Raw genomic sequence first — 20564 nt, 5'->3', positions numbered from 1 at the left:
ATTTTGAGGAGTCAAGGTGGAAGTGGTGCCTCTTCATATCTATAAAGGAGCTCTCAGGAAAGAACAGAACATTTCTCCTGTCATCTTTGCACTGAGATAAAGGTTTTGGGTTAGCAAAATGCTTCATTTCTGAATTCTAAGAAGTCTCAAGGGTATGGGACAAAAAGATACTCAGACTTCTGTCACCTAGAAAAAGGGGCAGATGATTTTGATTGACATGCTAATGAGACCATCTCCATCAGTCATTTGGGGTATATATGATTGTAAATTGCTTGGTTGGTTTTTGCTCTCTGAGTTTTTTTACCATCCTCATGTTCTGTCTAAAGACCTTAATTCAACCTGCTGTTGCAGAAGGAACTGCAGATCTGAAGTTCCCTGTGCTGATTCCCACATTAGCCTCAGATCTATACTCAAGCCCTGAGCAAATGTATCCCTATTTCATTTCCCCAGCCACTATGAAAGGAGGTTATGTACTGTCCTCTGCTGTCAGTGCAGAGCACTCAGAATGGCTAGATTTGGCTAAGGTGGCAATAAGATTATTGCTTGGAAGCAAATATTATTAGGGAGAAGTTACTTCTCTTTCAGGGCTGGACTTTTCCCAGAAAAGGTAACAAATTGCTTTTAGACTTGCGTGACAATTCAAGTCTTGTTTTGCCAGTAGGGGAGGCTGGAGAAAGCAGTGGTGAGAGTCTCAGGCAGACTAAATGTTTTGGGTAAGTACATGGGACTGTTGAGTAGGTGATAGAGGATCACAGATTCAGTGAGGATTTGGGTTTGTCAAGCAATTTCCTGAAGCTGGCTGCTCACAGCTTGAAAGGTTACAGCCTACAGATGCAAGAACAGGCTTTGTTTTTCTGCACTGCAGACCTTATACCCCCTTGCCAAATAAACTTATCAGAAGAGGCTGCACAACAAATGCACATAATTGCACTTCTGTCAGCACTAGTGTCTGTCAGGTCAAGCGGCCTTCTCTAGTCATTCTCTGTTCTCCTTGTAAAACAGAAATTCATGTACACCACAAGCAAAAACAAACACAAACCAAAGCAACAGAGAGCAATGCAGGTATGTTATTACTCTAGTCCCCTTAGGCAGAGGATTCACTCACTCACTCACTCACTCACTCACTCACTCACTCACTCACTCACTCACTCACTCCAGGAGTTCTGAGTGACTAAGCTAAGTTAGAAAGCCAATGTTAGCAGCAAATGGATCACTTTAGAAGACCATAGCAGAATGGCTGAGTGCTTATTTCTCACAAGCTGTTCCTGAAACAAAAAAAATTAAAACAAAACCAAAAGCAACTTTCCAAGCCCACTGTAGATAAACATACCAGGTCTTAGCTGCTGATATACGTACCAGCTTTACAGTTTAGAAATGAAATTATAATACTTACTTGTTTGTGGGCAGTGTCTCTGCTGCTACAAGCTTCTGGTGAGGTGTTTGCAGGCAAAGAGACCCAGTCCTTCTAATCACTAACTTTTATAAAATTCTTGGTGGGGCTTTTTTTTTTTCCTCCCCCTCCACTCCTTCGTTGTCCCTCCTCCCCTGCAAGCTGTTGGGGGACGTGTCACTGCTCAAGGCTGGTCACTGGCTATCAGACCACCACCACACACCTCCAATGGGACCTAGTCATGCTCCTGCTGTTCCTCCCCTTTCCCCTCCCCTGTATATATATGGCCATTCATGCAGTAAAACTAAGATGTTTTCTAGTTATTTCAAATTATTCCTCCTCTTTCTAAAACAGACCAAAAAGAACTACAAGAGAAACCATGGAAATTGCTTACAGGTATCTTGGGCACAGCTTTATCATTTAGGGTTAGATCTTCTGAAAGCTTATACTTAGGAAACTGCAGGAAGAAAGAGCAGAAAACAAAATGCAGAAACAATGCAACCGATCCTTAACTGGCATGAGCTGGTATCATTTCAGTAGCTTCCTAAGTGTTACATCGCTTTTCCTCACTGGAAAGTCTTGCATGGAAGCATATGTTTCTTTTCCAGTTGGTATATGGAAAGGCAAAATGTGATGGTACAGTATCAGGTTTAATGATAAAGTTTAATGCAAGTTCTGATTTTCTGTAACACAGTGTACCTGTTAAATGAATGGTTGTCAGACCGCATATGCCCACACTGAGGTGCACAGCTGCAAGCCAGATTTTCCCCCTAAATCTCACTGAACTGCCCACCTGTATTGTGGTGATGTGAAAATTTCTCTGTTGCTTAGCTGAATTTTTCAGTGAAAAATTCTGATGCTAAATAAATGGTGTATCAGCATTGCAGTTTATATGAATCTACACTATAATCAAGCACCAACTCTATAGGCCTATAGGTTTGATTACTTGCTTTAATTTCTTTCTCCCCATCCTGCAGGCCAGTTCTCCTGGAGGGAAGTATAGCACAGGGACTACTGGACAAGCATCATACCCTCAGGAACATCACCTCTGCAACCTTGGACGTTGGTACGTTTTTACCAGAGAGACCCAGTGTTTGCCTGGAGAATGACGTCATTTCTCCATTTGTTTGGCTGCTGCAGTGACCCTTTGGCCTTTACAAGGACAGGTGAGACCCTGATTTCTCTCTCCACAGCACTGTCCTCCTCCTTGAGCCTCTCTTGTGCAGCTGCATGCCAAGGTCAGTGCTTGTAGGAAACCTTAGGAGTCTGCCAGGTGCCAGTCAGCAGAGAAACCTCTGAAGGAGCTGACAGTGCAGTCCAGTCAAAGGCCTTGTGCTTCTGTTCCTCTGTTTTCCTCCATGCTGCCCTTCCTGATCTGTGGGGTTTTTTTCTGAAGGAAGCTGTGGCACATGACATGGACATAAAGCCTTCCCTGCTTTACAGTGCTTGCTTTACATTCCATTTCTCCCATTCTACCAGAGAGACAAACCCCATGATGTATTAAAGTTTCTCCATCACAACAGAAGCATCTAATATAGATTAAAAATATTTTTAATTAGATATCTTATCTAAGACCCTCTTGAGACCCAGAAGGTGCCATAATGGGGGTCTTCTTCCTCAAAGTCAGAGTTTGAGTCCTCTTGTTCCTGCTTTGGCTAGAAGCTGATATAGGAAGGAAGTTCTCAGAAGTGTTTTATTCTCAATGTCATCTGTGATATGGCCTCACGGGATATTAGAGAAAATCTGTGGGAGTCTTCTTGAAAAAAGGCAGTGTCAGACATTTAGATGCACTTTAAATAATCCCCTGCAGTCCACCTTGCATTCTTAACTCTTCAGAAGTATATAAATGTATTTCCAGATGGATAATTGCTGGTGTGTGCCTTTCCAGGCCTTCTAACCCTTCAATCCAGCAATCCAAGCACAGGATTACAGGTCCTCACAGAGATTTTGAGGACACAGAGATAAAAAGGTGAATATACAAGACACTTAATTTTTTCACTTAATTTAGGAAAGGGAGCCTTTTCAGATCAGAAATCGAATGAAAAATCATGGTAGATGATGTCACTATAAGCTAATAGCTTGCAGACCCATCACACTGACCATACTGGGCAGAAATAACAATGATATTAAAATTACACTGGAAAAGAGTACATACTTCCATCACACGTAATCATACTTTGGGAATAATTGTGCCTCTTAAAAATGAGGTTATAGTAGTGTGGTTTCTTAAATAATAAGAAGAAGGAAAAGCTTGCATCATGAGTGGTATGCAGTATACTTGCATTTACCAAACAACTAACCTGGCCCATAAGAAGTACCAAATAACTACCTGCACTAACTATTCCATGCCAAAACTGGTGTATTATCCAAGCTGTAATTCTGTCTCATGGAGGTAGTGTTTGATCTCAGACCTGGCAACTCTCACACCTCTCCAGTGGCCAGGAAGGCAGGGTTCCCAGTGGGAGTTGAGTTTCAGAGGCAGAACCATCTCTCCTCTGCAACCCTGGGGTTCCTCATCCCCCTCAGCCTCTGGCAAGGGAAGGAGGACATAGGAAAAAGATCCCAGTCAAGGATAAAGATAGGGTGAACAAGGGAGGTCAGTCGCACTAAAGAACAGCTACTCTCAGTTTTTTGTATTTTAAAAAATGGTTATGCAGACTATTGCAGTGATCACTGATACACTTTTTTAGTGAAGAGTATAATGATTTATTAGAGAAAGGATTACTAGCTGGATGTCTGAGAATTGATTGCTTAAATATATATCTAACTAAATACAGGGGGCGGTTCTGCACATATTATGGCTTTTTATGTGTTCATGAAAGAATTGATATAAACAGTCTTGCAATATAAAAAAAATTATAGCTGTGTTTGAAACATTACTGTAAACAAGATGCATAGCTAGTTACAGAGCTTAAATGTTCATTGTTGTGCCTTTTATAGCATAGAAACAGAAAGCAGTAGTTAGCTATAAAAGAGATTGCTTAGGGTAAAACACAAGAAATGTCTTACAACATAAGTGAATTTTCTATTTGAATGGCTTGGAGACTTTGCTGGTGTCAACCTTCTCATCTGGAATTCCCATATAGAAGTTGATAGAAGTATGCATTTAAAAATATTAAGGACCATTGAAAACTCTATTCACATGTAGCATGGGTTATTACTTAGGCCTTAATTGGTGGGTTTACTTTTTGGAAGTTGACAATTTAATTGCTGTTCTTGTTATATCCAGCCTTGCTGTCAAAGGACCTAACAGTTGTGCACTTAAGTTTTAGGTGAAGTTTTGCTGGATAAAATATAATAAAATCAACAGAAAGCCTGTTTTAAAGACAGATTCAAATATTGTAATTGCTTATGATTTTCCAGATTGTGATTTTTATTGTCTGTTTCTAGCAGTGTAATTCTGATAATGTTTTGCATTCAACTACTCAAATGACCAAGCATCTTAAATAAAAAGATAAGTAAATAGGAGAGAGATAAATTGTAGTACACCTCAGAAAGAATGATGAAAAACAAGGGATGAAGCAACTTCAGAGATTATATGGTCACAAGAAAAATTACAAATATACAGCTTCTCTCTGTGCTTAAGTAAATTAAATAGTACTTTTGGATGTGATCAAACCTGTAAAATGGATTGAAATGGAATGAAAAAAAAACAAACACTGGGAGTTGGAAAGATGTCCAAGAATAATATGCATCCACATGAAAAACACCTGGCTCTGTTTCCCTGTGAGGCTGCTGCCTGCGTGATGGGGTTAAAGTCTAATCTAAGCAGGCTCAAGCAGAGTGGAGTCTGCCTCCTACCCACCTCTCCACACTGTGCTGGATGTTTCCTGTTTTCTGTACTCTGCAGTCTTGCTTAACCATCTCAAAGTCCAGCTTGTTCATCCCTATCTAATCAGAGGTATTGTTTACTAAGTGGTTTGTTTTTCCCAGTCACCTACAGCCCTCACTCCCAATATGAAGAGCCTAGCTGTTTAACCCCACTGGAAGAAATGCCCCTGTATTTTTGGCTCCACAGCAGAGTCTGCAGACAAGTACATCAGGTGGGCTGGGGGGTATTGGGCAGAACAGACTCAAACCACCAAGGAGATTGCACAAGGAAGGGTTTACTTTGTTCTCAATTCTGTGCAACGTAAAGCTGGACTGCAACAAGCATCATGACCTGGAATGAAAAACAGGCAAGAACAAAACACCACTGTTATCAAAACACAGATCTTTGTTCTAATTTAAATAGTGGGTATAGCAAACAAGGATACAACTTTAAACTGAGCTGCCTGCAGCAACTTTCCTGGGCTGTGAGAAACAGCTGCAACAGGACATGAAGGTAAATGCTGTAATGACACTGGTCTCTGTGCCTGTTGACATTTTGTTTTTAAATAAAGCAAGAAGGCAAACCCCTGGGTTCTGTAAAGGGAGATATTTAAGTGTTTATTACCTGTTTATCTGAGCAGCACATGGTGCACCAAAAAAGCACAGTTAGGTGCTGCATGTTAATATTTGCATTGTTTGCAAAATACAAACCACAGCAGATGTCTGAACTGGACCAGCTTGCTGAAAGGACCATTTGTAGATGTGGCTTCTGTCCAGGAACACTGGACACCAAGGCAGAAATTCAAAGAGAAAGTAGGCACAGCTGCCCAGAGGCTTAGAAACAGAACAAAAAAATGTAACTCTTCATCAGCATTTAAAAATCACTGTCATTCCTAGCTTCCATGTTAGCTTCCACCAACATGGCATTCCTAGCTTGCCATGAAGAACAAAGTCATGGGAAGGGACACTGATGTTGCTGACCCTAAGCCTGTAGGTACGTGGATAAACTGGCTGATGGGGTGGACTCTCCCAAAGCTGTCAGGACAGATAATCAGTGGAAATTAAGTTACTCCAGAATGGAGACGTACAGTGAAGAAGCACAGACCATGGAGTACCTAATTCTCCATGCATTTTTGGCAGGTTTGTGTTTTACTGAAGATTATTCAGAGCCACATGTTGGGGCCTGCCATCTGATGAATTCGGATATGATGTCTGTAAAGCTGGTGTGAAAATACAACAAATGAAACTCTGACTTTGGGAGAGAAACTGCCAATGCCTTTGTAACCACAACTGTCTCTCTCAGAAAATGACCTTTTTTATTTTGTGAAATATGTACCCTCTCTATATAAAAGTACGCCAAGGTTAAACTCCAGCACTCAGAGCTTGATTTTACCTCAGGTCCTTGTTAAAATGCCTCAATTTTGATTGGAGAAAGGCCTGAGAAACCTGGTCTTATAAGACCTGCTTTGAGTGGAGTTGGATCAAAATTATAACATCTGTGCATGAACTTGGGAGTATCTTTCTTTGTCGAATATGGTAAGGAAAGATGGATCTGCCAATCAGGAAAACAAAGAGTGGGACACAGAAAGAAGAGGCTATTAATAGAGTCTTTATAGAAAGGTTGTTTATTTTGTGGAAATTTTGCTTGTAAATAAATTCAGTTTAAAAAACCAAAAAGCAAAAACCAACCAACCAAAAAACCACCAAAACCAAAAAGAAAAAACCAAACAAACAAACAAAAAAAAAAAACCAAGCCAACCCCAAAAAACCCACCACATCAAACAATTCAGCCTGTATCTAGACAAATTGTTGCTGAAATACCCAATCTGGTGATTCACAGCTCCTCACCACAGGAAGGAAGCCTTTTCTCTCTTCAAATGCAGTGCCTTCTCAGTAAAACATTGATGCCTACTGGAGTTAGAAAATCCTCTTGGGCTTCTAATCTCATAGAGACCTGTCAGTTAATGTCCTGTGTTCTGCCTGCATCGTGATTATGTTGGACATGCTTTGGAAATAAATGTAGTTTTTGTTTAAGTTAATCACTCCCCCTGAACTGTCTTGGACAATAAAGCCTCGGGTCCTGCTGATGGCCCCTCAAGAAAGACTTCTCTTCTGCAAGCAGCAGCTGCTGCATTGAAGAAGTCTCCAAACTATTGGGAACGACCAACACCCAAGCAAATCCATGCTGTTTGTTTCAAAAATAGTCACTAAGCTTGTTTTAAAGTGAAAGAAACCAAGCTCTTAAGGGCACAATTCAGGGAGCTAATACCATGCTTCAAACTTCTGTAGTCTGAGATGGGGCAGCTCAGCTCCACTCCCCTCAGAGAAAAGAGAGGGAAAAGGCTTTTGGGTGTTTGAATACTGCATTTTTAGCTTGAACTGCAGAGCAAAATCCAACAGGATTTTAAGAATTCACAGTAGCCTCCCATTCTCTGGTCTGAGAGCAATGTGCACTTCTCTGACTTCTAATTTCTAGTAACACATCCAGGACAGAAAAGAGAAACAAGACTCAATCTGCTTCTGGGAGATTGGAAGGCAGCTGCAGGAGCCCTTTCCTGGGATGCCTCGTTGGCAGGGTGGGCACTGTGCAAGTACCTGGGTAACTCAGAACAGCTTCCTGAGGCTCAGCAAAGCAGCATCTCTGTTGTGAAGGTGAGTTGTGCACTTAGGAAACTGTCCCAGAAGGACATAAAGAATTTCTTAACCTGCTTCTTGCACAAAAGAGTTTGTTCTCAGCTGGTTTATCTGAAACTCTCACACTGGCAAGTTAAAGCCCTGGGCCCTCCACACATTGCTTGGTCTTGCAGTCAAATTCTGTCACCTCTTATGCCATGAAAATTGTCTTCTGGTTTAGAAGGGATGCCTCAAATTTATGTTCCTAATTTCCAGCTACAAGGCTCAGTGAAATTATTGACCTCTCCTGGACTTTTGAAACGTCAAATTAAGTACTACTGGACAAACAGGAAAATAACTTTGAGACAAATGGATAAATCATTTCCTCACAACAAAACATTTATTAACTGGATACAGCTTCTTTCTTGCTTGCTTGCTTTCTTGCTTGCTTGCTTTATTTCCCCTCCTCCTTTTTCCATTGCCTCTCCCATTTCTTGCTGTGAGATTTTTTTTTGCACGAATGAATAAAAATGGAAAGAACAGAGCACTGTCCTGGATTTATACAGTACAAGGATATAAAAGAGAGAAGAGCAAGCACTGAAACATTCACAGCTGAAGATACAGAAATCAGTTGTATGTGCAGGCACTTGGTGGAATAAATACACAGTGACACTCAAACCCAGATACCCAAACTCCAGTGCAATGAAGCCAGAGGAGAGATTTGCCCACCTGACACTGTGTGACTACCCTGGCATCTCCAGGGCTTCCAGTGGCTGGGAACAAAATGTGGTTTTGCCTGTGACATTTTCCTGGTGTCATCTGCCAGGAGGCCTAAAGGCCTTGCCTTTGGAATGGCATGGAACCCACAAGTAGTTTTTACTCACTCTAATTTCCAAAGATGTTCTGAAGGTATCCAGCTGACTACTAGAAAGCAAAGCACTGCTCTGATGCTGTTTCTCAGCTAACCTGCACTGTGCCTTTGTGTAACTGATACCCACCGTGCTGACAGAGGGAGGGTTGCCATTTTCTTTGGTTTCATCTCTCAAGAGCTTTAGGTATTTCTCCCCTACAATCAGACTTGTTAAGAGCTTAAGGCATAAATCCCCTAGGAGAGAGCTGGGAGAAGAAAATTCAAAGCATAGCCCGTTCGTTACCAAAAAGAAAAAAACCAAATAACCCCCACTGATTAAACTCAACAAAAAAGATTTTCTTGGTTCATTCCAAAGCAAGGAATATGGTTTTTAAAATAGTTCAACCAAATGCCACCTTGAAATGAATTTGATTCAAAGCTAACTAAAGCCAAAGTAGGCTTTTCATCAGATATGCCCAATTTTTGCCTGTTTTCATTCAGTATGAGGTCTCTTGTCATCTGTAAGGTTTTCTATCTAACTGTGCCCACAGCCCTGGTGCAAAGTACCTCTCCCAGATACCTAACAAGCAGGAGACATGGTCACTGTCAGAGTGGCCCCTTGATGTGCTCTTCTATTATTGATTGTTCTTGTGAACAGCTGTCCTTGTTTCCCACAGGTATTTTGCTTTCTGCCAGGAGCAGTGAATGAACCACTCCAGCTGAGCTGTGAATTACAGCTCCGGAATGAAAAAGGATCCTGCACAACACCAACACCTGATCTAATCTTTCCTTTGCCTCTGTGCTGAGGAAAAGTCAAGGTAAATTCATGTTGAATGTCTAAGTTCACTCAATGGCTGACAAGACCTCTTTTAATGGATCCAGTACAACGAGTGATGATCCCAACCAACGCAGCAATCATTGTGTACAATGTGTGTCGTGTATCAATGAAAATGTGCCTTTGGAGCCCATCTGTGTGACACCAGTGGCTGTGATTCAATTTGATTCAATTTCCTATCCCTACTTTCAGAGGTGACCTTTAAGCAGCAGAGGTTTTGTTTTTAAGAGCCTCTGGTTGAAGGAAAAGAAGTGGGAATGGTGGAGGTGCAGATAGGGAGACAGTAACTAAAGAGACTTCAAAACTTTGAAGAATCTAGGCAGAATTTGTGGGAAAGTTCCTGCAAACCACTTCTGCTTTTGAAGGGTAGGCTCAAAACCACAGCTTTGGAACAGAGACAGGTCAGAGATGAGACCTTAGTAAGGATGGGGAAATAAGGCCTTCCCCTCCTCATGAGCTTAAATTTGAAACATTCGCTTTCTCTAACATTTCTGCTGCCCTAAGGTGAGGATTTTTGTAACCACTGTCCAGGAAGAGTAGGCAGGAAAGCCGTGCATGTTGGTGTGAGAGCATTTCTTTGGGAATGGCTAAGGAGAGTGAGCTGGAATCCTCCACTTCCCTCCCAAGTGGTGCATGGTGATTAGTTCCAAGTTTGTATTAAATAGGGTCTCCATAAACAAATATGATTTTTTAAGAAAACTTGTACTTTTAGAGAGAGTTATTCTTTGCCCATGTGGAGACGGGATGCCCATGCAAGCAGCACAGAATCCGAGTTCGCACACCGTTCCTCTGCCCCATGGCACCCAGAGTGCGCTGGGTGTTGGTGTGCGGCAATGCAGGAGCGGCTCACAGCAGTTTCGGGTCGCTGTTCAGTCGGAGGCTGGAGTACATCCCCACGTGCCGCACCAGGTTGGGCTCCACCACGAAGGCGTTCTCACCCTTGCCCCGCAGCAGCGAGTAGAGGGCCGTGTCCTTGCCGAAGCCCCGGCGGCAGCGCAGCCCCCGCAGGTATCCCGAGGCCCGGCGGGCGGAGGCAGCGGGGAAGAGCATGGCGGGCGTGCAGCACTCGCTGGCCGGCGCCACGTTGTAGAGCGCGGGGTGCAGGCGGCGCAGCTCCAGCCCGTAGTGCCGCCCCACCAGCTCCGACAGGGCCATGCTGTACAGGGCGAAGAACGCCACCAGGCACCAGCCGGGGCCCGCCCGCCCCGCGGCCCGGCAGTACGCGCAGCTCAGCACCGGCCCCAGGAACATGCCCAGGCCCAGCCACTCCAGGATCCTCATGGGCTCGGGGTTGAAGTAGCGCTGGAGCCTCTCGGGATGGTACAGCTTGAAGTAGAGAGCGTCTCTGAGGTAGGGCTTGGAGAACCGGGCCGAGAAGAGGTGCTGCAAGACAGAAAATATCTCCTCCTCTGGCACAGCATCATCTTCAACAAGGAGGATGTACTCTGGGTTGTACACCAACAGTGACTGCTCCAGGCAGAAAACGTAGTCCTGCTTCTCCTTCTCGAACTGGTTCAGGCCAGGGTCAGGATTCTCTCCAGTTCTGTCACGACTGACCGTAGGAAAGAGGCCACTCAGCAGCCTGACATCCTGATGGCTGCTGGGGTCCGACTCCACGTTACAGAGCAGCATGCGGTGGCTCTGGCAACGCGCCCCACATTTCTGGAGGAGGCGGTGGAAGTGGGAGGCCACTTGCAAGACGTAGTGGAAATCATTCTGCCTCTGCACAGTGATAATGGTGATCAGCAGCAAGGGCTGGAAGGCGTCACTGCTGGAGGCCTCGGAGGCATTTGGCATCTGCATCTTCTCAAAGTAATGGAGGGCATCCTGGCCCTCCTGCTGGTTCTGCTCCAGGAACTCCCGGGTCATGGGGTTCAGGTGCCAGCGCCGCAGGTAGAAGTAAGAGTGCAGGAGCCGGTGGCAGATCAAAGGGGCCAGCACACCAAACGTCACCACAGTCAGGGTGAGGAGATGGATGAAAGGGCTGGACCAACGGCACCACTTCCCACAGAGCTGCCAGGCTCGGTGGAACATAACTGCTGCAGAAAGAGGGCACTCCTGCACTGCTCATGCCCTCAACCCTTCACTTCCAATGCATCCTTCTCCCTGGACTGCAGGATACCACTGCGGCTATTGCTGCCAAACCTGCACAGGCTGTCCAAGCCCAGAAGGAAGAAAAAAGGATGGTTAGTGAAATAGGAACTGAGAGAGAAAATAGAAAACAGTGGACTAGTCTCTGAGTAAACTAAAATACAAGTCCCCTGTGGAATCCCTTATGGTGGTGACATCACAGAATGGTCCTGGGACATTGAGGACATTTGACCCAAACAATTTCCAGCAAAGACCCCTAGGGCTTTTTTAGCACATAGGAACTCTGATCTAACCAAGCTCTAAAGGACTTAGTGTGTTTGTTACTGTGCTTCAAATATGTAACAACAGGCAAGGTGGCTGCATTATGTGTGGGAATCCCTTTCTGTTAAAGGTTAGGTGCCCCTCTCTGGTGACAGTCACATAATAATGTTTAGATCACAGCCATGAAGCAAAGCCAGAATTCTTGTATCTTAGTCTAGCACAGATTGGAGAGACAAACTTTTACCTCTTTGGAGGCACACATGCTTCCCTCCTGCTGTTCACACACTTCCAAACGTGTTTTTTTTTCACTCTCCTCCCCGGAATGTGAAGCCATATAGCAAAAACACCAATTTACTTCACTAAGGGCCTGTGTATGCTAAGGAAAATGTGTGTGCCTGTTTCTCTCAGATGTCTCCTCCTCACTAGACCCTGTGAAATACATAGGCACAGCAACATGAACATGTTGCAATTGAGCCATTGACTCCTTATTTAAAAGTACACAATTTTGAAGTATATATGCCCTAAATTTTAAACTGAAGTATTTACATAAATACGTAATATTTTTTGTATACGCATTCACTTTAAGCAAATATCCACCTTCACCAAAGTTAGATTTTTCCATATCTGCTTCTCTGGCTGCCCTGAAGATCTCACAGCATGGCTGACAAAAGCTTACCCAAAATCAGGGCAGTTAGGTTGTTCAGATGAATTCTCTTTAGTCAGTAGTCTCACTTTTAATATGCTGTTTCATTCTCCTTTTAATTTCCTATTCCTTCTCCCTAAGAACTGAGGTACTCATGTTCCCATGTTCCCCTCACTGAGATGACTGAATGTGCACTGGGTGTTTAGTGCAGAGTTTCTCCAATTTTTACCCTTCTGCCTTCAGCAAGTTTTGATCATCAAATGGTGATTCCAAAATGTTATTCTTTGTCCTTTTCTGCACTGTCATTTGAAGCAGTGTAAGCAAAGTTGGGTAGATGGAAAAAATCATGGCTTTTCTCCTCTCTCTCAGAAAAATGGATCTCGTACAAGAAAAGACTGGAGGACAGGGAGCAAGGTCTAGCTTTGGGGATACTTCAGAATTGCCTTCTTAACAGAGGTGACAGATTTGCTGGTTTTTACCATTAGGAGGACCTTTTCCTCTTGCCATATGGGAATGTGACAACCGTCTATGAAAGGCCTTTTAACAAGATTAATGCAAAATATACAAGAGTTATTCCAAATATTTGTTAGAGAACAGACAGTTCATGCTGTGAGATCTCAAACCATCCTTAGGTAGATTGTGGCATCAGTGTTTGTGCTCTCTTAAGGGCTCAAGACAAGAGTTAGACTAATTAAATAGTGAACAAATTTACATACTGATGCATGAGAATCTGCAGCTTCTTCCCATATAACTTTCTTTTCCTTGTTACACAATCCTGTTGCAAAAATGCTGCATTGAATTGCATCAGTGAACCTTGCAAAGGCCTTAAAGGTGTTGGCTGCACTTCAGCTGCTAGATCCCAGTCCTGAGGATTCAGGATGTGAAGACCTGAAATACATCAGATGCAAAGATCTGGCATATAAATGCATTTATTCATCCAGAATCCTGAGCCTTCCAGCTAACCTGTCACAAGCATTAAGAGAACACAAACATGCAGAATCATATTCTACATCTCATGCTGTCGAGCTTCTCTTGATACAAGCATCACTGTCTCTGAGCAAGCCTCCATACTTGAAAGTGAGGACCACAGTGGGAAAAGGAGATGAAGGAAAACTAGAAGGTAGTTTAGTTCTCAGGAAATAAAGCTTAATTTCCATCTTCCAGCTATGCTGAAGCTCTGAGCTACAAAACTTATAAGCTGGCAATGAGATCTTGGGATATATATCGAAGCACTAGTAATAATTCTTTGAGCATTTCTTCATTAATAGTTCTTGGATCAACCTGATTTAGTGAGTGGAATCTGGCAGGGAGATTGGAACTAGCTGTTCTGTAAGGTCCCTTCAACCCAAAACATCCTATGATTCTATGATGATAACATTCACCCAAGGAAGACCTCCTTCCCTCACACCATCTTATACTAAAGAGGGAAAAACGGTTGTCCTGTTCTCCCTAGTGTCCAGCAGAGCTGAGGGGGCTGCAGCCTCATGAGATAAAGCAAAAAAGTTGTCATTTGACATCTTGCTCTTCTGCAGCCCTTGAACTTCTTGTTCAAGGATCATGTCCCAGGTCCCTGCAGCTGGACTCACACTGAGTCTGAAGCCCAACAGTGCTGGCAAAGTGGTGTGGGGACTCCACCTGCTGGTGTCCCAGCTCCCAGCTCAAGGCAGGGTCGCTGAGGTGGTGCAGGTGGGCACCACCCTCTCTGGAGGTACCTCCTTTTCCACCTTCCCCTGGAAAAGCGCGCAGGAGTGGAAGCCACCCATGCAGCCATCCAATCACTGTTGTAATTCCAAGCATTATGACTTAACCCTGGCTTCACTTCCCCAGTAACAGAATTCGAGATCTTAGAGCTCTTATTCTGGATCTGCAACTCAGGGAGCCTCAAGAAAACAATAATCACACACAGACAGTAGTGCTACTCTTCACATCTTCCTCTGCTGCCCGCGGTGTTCATGGACAGACACACTGTCTGCAGCTGCACGTGGACAGACACACTGTCTGTTTGTCACTCTGTCTGCTGAGGAAAAGTCTGTTTTCACTGGGCAGTGAAATAACCACAGAGGCTAAAAATGGTGAGGAGTGTATTAAAGCAGGTCAAATACTGCAGTTAATGTGAAACACAAGCTGAAAAATGTAAAAGAGAGGGAAGAGACTGACCTTCTTCACACCTTTTGTCTGTAACACTGGGAACCTGAGAGTTCAAAATAGGATTAAAAAATTCTTACTTCTGCAGAGGTGAAGCTTGCTCTTATCTGTAGGATTTGAATCCAGAGTTTCTGCTCAGGCTGTTTTCCAGCCATTAGGATGGTTCTGACTTTAGAGGAGACACTCCTTTCAGGAGCTCTTTGTACTGTCATTTTCCTTTTTTTTCCTTTCTAGGGGGAAAAACATCGTGTTTGTTTTCCATGCAAGTGGCATTTCAGACAGAAAAAAAAAAGTCTGAGGAGAAAAGGAAGAATCAGATTTGGATTTTATAGTGCCTTAAAAACCCCCACTTTACTAAACCTGAATGATAACTACTTTGCAGCCATATAAATAGTTGCAATAGTTGCAAACATATAATAAAAAACATGTGGAAGCCACATTTACACATTTTCTGTGTAGAACCAAGCCATTGCTTAAACACAACTAGAAGCTGTGGTGATATAAAGCTGTAGTTTGGCTTGCTTCTTTTCTTGGATTCTCATGATAAAGATTCCTTTTAGAAACACCTATTTCCAAATCTATATCATATCTTCATTAGTCCCCAAATTACTTGGCTGAATGAAATTGTTCAGGAAAACTCACTTCTTTGCACATTGAGGAGAGTAGAAAAACAAGTAATGTACTCTTTGGGGTGCAGAGCACTGTCTGCTGTTCTTGTGCTTTAAAAAAGAAAGCTGATTTTCTGTCTGCTCCAAACTCTTCTCCACAGAGACCTCTTCCTGGAACAAAGTTTCCTATATGTTTCAAAGCTGCAAATGTTTAGGTTCCTGGATAGCTGATGTAAGAGAGACCATCTGCCTTCTCCTTCCTGCACCATGAGACAAAGACACAACTATTCCTGTACATTTACAATATTGAATTGCTCCTTTTGCCCTGTCTACACTTCTTCTCAGTGTCAGTGGGAAAAGCCATTTCTTTCCTAACATAAAAACAGCTGGATGAAGTCATTTGGTCAGAGCCATAGAGTCATCTCTCTACAAAGGGATGCAAGAGAGAACAAAGGCAGGCTCTTGGAAAATGTCATGGAAATGTCATGGGTTGTCACAGTCCCAACTGGCCCATAGCAGTGGTGGGAGTAACGGTGCCCACACAAGTGGTACTTACACTTTTGGTCCTATAGCAGCACCCAAACTGAAACCTTTGTGTGAAGAGCTTTTCTACACCCCAGCCTAACACCATGAAGAAGAGCTGCCAGCTCAGGACCAGCTCCCCTGCTGATGAACCCTCTCTGGCTGGGACAAGGGCTTTGTGGTGCTGTGAGAAACATCCTGCTCAAATCTGAGGAAGCTGACGGAAGCTTCCCAAGGAGCCACAGAGATCTCCTGGAATATATGGGCATGCTGACAGGGACTGTACAAATATCCTCAAATTCCAGAACCTGAGGTCCCTGCCATGAGCTGATCCCTATTACTGGGCCAGATGGCCAGCTTTTCTGATTTGCAATTCCTCTTGTTTCCTGACAGCTTTTAGTAGGTCAGGTGCCAGATAATATTCCTGCAGTGTATCAGGCCCCCCTTGACAACAGCAGTGTCCAGCAGAAGCCAAGCATCCACTGATCCGATTGCTGCACTTCCATGCCAAACTGGGAGTTGGGCTCCCTAGAAAATACAAAACATCCCAGCAAGAGTTGTGCTGCTAAAAACATTCAGAGGAACCTTAATGGTAGTTGTCCAATAACCAGTAGTTGTTATTTGATTGCATTTTACTGGCAGGTACCAAATATATCTCTCACCTCCTCAGGCACTGCTGAAAGCAATTGTTCTTTTGTTGTTCGTAGATGATGAGTGACATCTGTCATCTCATCATCAGATAAACTGGCAGAGATCAGGGCTGCTGCACTAAAGCTCTCAGCTCCCTTAAGAACTTTTGTTTCTTATGGTCTGTGTACTAAAGATCTAACACAGTTAACAGCTTAATGACAGCTTGAAGCATAAGAGAAGTGGCTAGAGAGGGGCAGAGGACTTGGCCCTTTGCAAAAATTATGTGGTGCATGAGATAGAAATTGAAGGCACTGCTGTCTGCCACTCCTCAGGGTTTGTCCTCTTGTGTCCAAGGAGATGGAATTTAAGCACTATTGGAACAGTAAAAATGCACAAATAGGCAGGGTGTAGCCGTGACAAATTAGGTAACACAGAAACTGCAGAGTTAAAACCTGAATGTAAATTTCATCACAGGCTGGCTTGATAATCTCATCGGACTGTAGTTAACTTTTACAGGTTGTTCATAAATCCCTAGAAATCCATGAAGCACACTTTGAAAGCTTCTGCACTAACAAACGAGGGACATAGCTGTGCCAGGTGAATGACACTTTGCCCATTTTATTTGAACTAAGAGGATTAGACTATGCCACCAGGGAAAGAGGCTGTGAACTCAATATATATTCATTAGAGATCTTTCCCCAACTTCTGTCTTGTTTCTCATGTATATTCATTTTCCTCTGTCACATAAACATGCACGGAGCCCATTTCACCTGGCTGCCTCCCTGCAGGGCTATCCCATGGGAAAGCAATGCTCCCTCTGCTGCTACCCAGCAGTCAGATCAGATGAGTGGGAGTGGAGAGCAGCCTGAGAAGAGGTCTGCAAGGTAACAGATAAACACAGAGACTTAAGGCAGTGACTTTGGAGAGCTGTCTGTGATTTTGGTAGGTGTGACAGGGGGTTGAGGTGCCCCAAGAGAACCAGGGCTTGTGATCACAAGAATCTGTCTACAGAGAGACTCATCCACTTGGTCATCCTGGTGCGGTGGCCTGTAGCAAACCCCTGTAGCAAACAATAAAGTCACCTGTCCCTGTCCTCACTTAATTCTGATTCATCATATGTTGGACAGCTCCTCATCCATCCCTGGGCAGAGCTCCATTCATTTCAGCTGGTCACTGACATAGAGGGTGACCCCTTCTCATCTCCCCCACCTGCCCTTGCTAAAAATTCTATATCCTTCCATTCCACCACTGCAGTCTCAGGAGCCACCCCAGCACACTGCCATGATGCCAAGGAGCTGCCAGCCCTGCAGGTGTGCCCGTGACTCCAGCTCCCTGTATTTATTCCCCATGCCTTTGCACAGAGGCAGGTAAGTTGGACGCTCATGAGGACAAAGTAGTGGCTGGAATGGCTGGAATTCCTTTGTGCTACCTGAATGCTCCTGCTGATCTGTGATACTTCCCCATATTCTGGGCCTCTCTTACTAGCCCTGGCTTTAAACTGAAAGGCTTGAAGTTCCCCTCCCACAGCAGCTTTAAATTAAGGCCTTTACCAGCTTGGTGAGCCGGTCACTGAAATTCCCTCTCTGTGTCAGAAAGTCCCCAGCAGTCCCAACAGGCTTCTGCAAGTACATCCTATGTATGTTCATGACATTTATATATCCAGTTATAGCTTTAGGTGTAGAAGTAAGTAGCAGAGTCTAATCATGGTTTAAATCATTGTTGAAATCAGAAACTAAACATGCTTCAATTATCATTTCATTACAGCTTAGTTATTAATTATTGTTAAATCATTGTTAAATTATAATTGAATTATTCCTTAATCACCATTTGCAATTTATCATTACATATCATTTGATCATCATCTAATCATTAATAACATCTTTTTGTCATTCCCACAATGATGAATTCTCTTAAAAATTCACCTGTGCCAGTAGAGTTGTGGGTGTATGAATGGAGGGAGAGAGAAGGAAACAGATGTGGTGGTCGCTGCTAACACTGCAGATGTAGTTTTAGTGTTGTTTATGACTGTGAAGAATAAAGTACAGGAATAAGGAAATAGAATCTTTGTGAACAAAGGCCTTTGATAACAAACCTGTAAATGTACAGCTGGGACAGGTCTAATTAACAATCAAAATGCAAAACTGTACAAGACAACAGCCAGAGCATTGTGATTCAAACCTCTGTCTGAAAGAAAAATGTTTTGTCATATTGATAAAAAGCATTCCTCTTTGAAGAGACTCTCTACTATTGTTAAACTACTGATTTCTCTGTATTACCACTGGTGCCTGAGGAATATACACCCTCTTCCTCCCCTCCCCCCACAAGGCAGGAGCCAGAGTGTTTATCCTGCACAGGAAGGCGTGGTGAATGGAATGCCCTGGTTCTGGGGGATCCTGGTGATCTGCTTGAGCCCCAAGGGGAGAAAATGAGGTAAATGCAGGAGCTGAAAAATAATCTCTGGTGCAATTAGTAATGTCCTTGTTGGACACACAAGAAATCAGCAGATTTCACATGTGCAGGAGGGTGTTCCTCCTGGCTTTTGTGCTTGCAAATGCTTGCTGAACCTGATGTGCCCTAATGGTTGTACATAAATTATTTTCTCAGTGACTGCAGGAGAGAAGCCAGCCCAGGAACCTGTAGTGTACATCAGCATCGTTTCATGTTTTGCTGCATCACAGCACAACTGCAGATTTCCTCAACAGCCTTTGATTCTTAATGTCAGCGACTTCGGCCATTGGGTTTCTTAGGGGCTCCTCGTTCCATTCGGGAGAGCTGCCAGGTAGCACAAGGTGACCCGTAAAGCACCGGGATTAATGGCAGTTACCTCAGTGGGGATGGTCAGAGAGGAGAGGGCGTTAGGTAAGAAAAGCTGATCCCACCTCCACTCTCTGCCCTCCTGCAGACTCACACAGAGGGCATTTCAGTGTGCCCAGTCCTCAGCTCCTTGCCCGGATTTCAGAGAGATTCTGGCCACGCTTCTACCTCGGGCGAGGGCTCCTCCGGGGGGCACCAAGCTCAGGGCAGAAGCTGGCTGGCTTTTCCCCGCTCCCTTGAGAGCTCCACTCACCTCCCCTAAGGGAGGGGCCGTTTCTTGAGGCGCGGCCAGGCTCCGGCCACTTGTCCTCGCTCGTCACCATGTACAGGCATATCCCCGGAGCAAGCACAGAAACATCTCCTCGATCCCTGGAGGGTTTCCACCTCCCTGCTGGCTCGGTTGCCGCAGCCACTGCAGCCCAGCCCCGATGAGCAGTTGTGGCTGCTTATCAGCCATAACTTCGTGGCCCCCCCTTTCCCCGTTCCCCAAGCCTCGGTGCACCGCCCGCCCCCTTATCCCCCACAGGGGAAGGGGAAGGATCCCCCCGGGACAGCGCGGTCCCAGCGGGCCATTCCCCGATCCGAGCGGGAGATTTCCCCGATCCGAGCGGGAGATTTACCCGATCCGCTGGGCAGCCCCGCACGGCCGCTCCCGCCTCCCTCCCTCCCGCAGCTCCGCTCCCGCCGGGATCCTGCTCTCGGCGTGTGGCTCACTTCTCTTCCGCGAATTTCTCTCCTCCCTCTCGGCCGCTGAGGGTGGGATTAAAGGCATCAAAGACCAAACATGTGACTCCGCCAGCACAGGGATGCTCAAGGAAGGAGGGGAAGGGGAGATGGCCAGAGGGGGTCACCGCACACCGGGGAGGGGACCGGCCCTGGAAGCAGGTTCGGGAGTAAATCCCAAGTCCCAGGGGGACGCCCGGAGCGGTGGCGGCTGCGCAGCCGGAGCTCCTCATTCCTGCTCTGCGGTCCCGGAACACTCCATCGGGAGCGGCGGGACAGCCGCAGGGCAGCGCAGCTCCCCCGGCCCTCCCCAGCCAGGGTGTCACATCTGCCCGGTGTCACCACGGCCGCGTGTCACCTTTAGTGAGTGTCACTTCTGGCGGGTGTCGCTTCTGCCAGGTGTCCCCGCCAGCTCCCGCGCCTCGGGGGCGCTGCCCTCCCCCGCTGGGACCTGCTGGATGCTCCGGACCCCTCGCCTTACTCCGGGAAGGGAGAGGATCACCAGGGCCCCGCAAACTGGAGCAGAAAGTGTCAAGAGTCACCAGCAGGTTCTTTATGTGCATGTCACCCCTGACAGGTAAAAGCTTTCTCAGTCTGCAGTGAAGTCTTCACAGGTGTATTGGCTGAAG

General features: G+C 45.0%; 2 protein-coding genes across 3 annotated transcripts in view; both read right to left on the bottom strand.

Annotated features, from left to right (window-relative positions):
- The window catches only part of LOC311165130 (fructose-bisphosphate aldolase B), a 28444-nt gene extending 8516 nt beyond the window's left edge, over positions 1–19928 (bottom strand). The window contains exon 1 of one of the 2 annotated variants that reach the window (XM_084224915.1): positions 19833–19928. The gene's annotated coding sequence lies outside the window, so the exon portion shown is untranslated. Of the gene's footprint in view, positions 1–1393; positions 1458–19832 lie in introns of those variants that run through there. The other variant, XM_084224914.1, reaches the window with a different exon arrangement.
- On the bottom strand, positions 10345–11567 carry PGAP4 (post-GPI attachment to proteins GalNAc transferase 4; the record flags this gene model as incomplete). Its single annotated transcript, XM_084224819.1, has 1 exon — positions 10345–11567. The coding sequence occupies exon 1, from the start codon at positions 11530–11532 to the stop codon at positions 10345–10347; it is 1188 nt and encodes a 395-aa protein (XP_084080945.1). The 5' UTR covers positions 11533–11567.
- Positions 19929–20564: the final 636 nt, after the last annotated feature.

The sequence above is a fragment of the Fringilla coelebs genome, assembly GCF_963513975.1.
Source record: "Fringilla coelebs genome assembly, chromosome: Z".
Classification (NCBI taxonomy): Eukaryota; Metazoa; Chordata; class Aves; order Passeriformes; family Fringillidae; genus Fringilla; species Fringilla coelebs.
The sequence above is the reverse complement of the archived record's forward strand: the minus strand, read 5'-3'. Positions and strand labels throughout refer to the sequence as shown.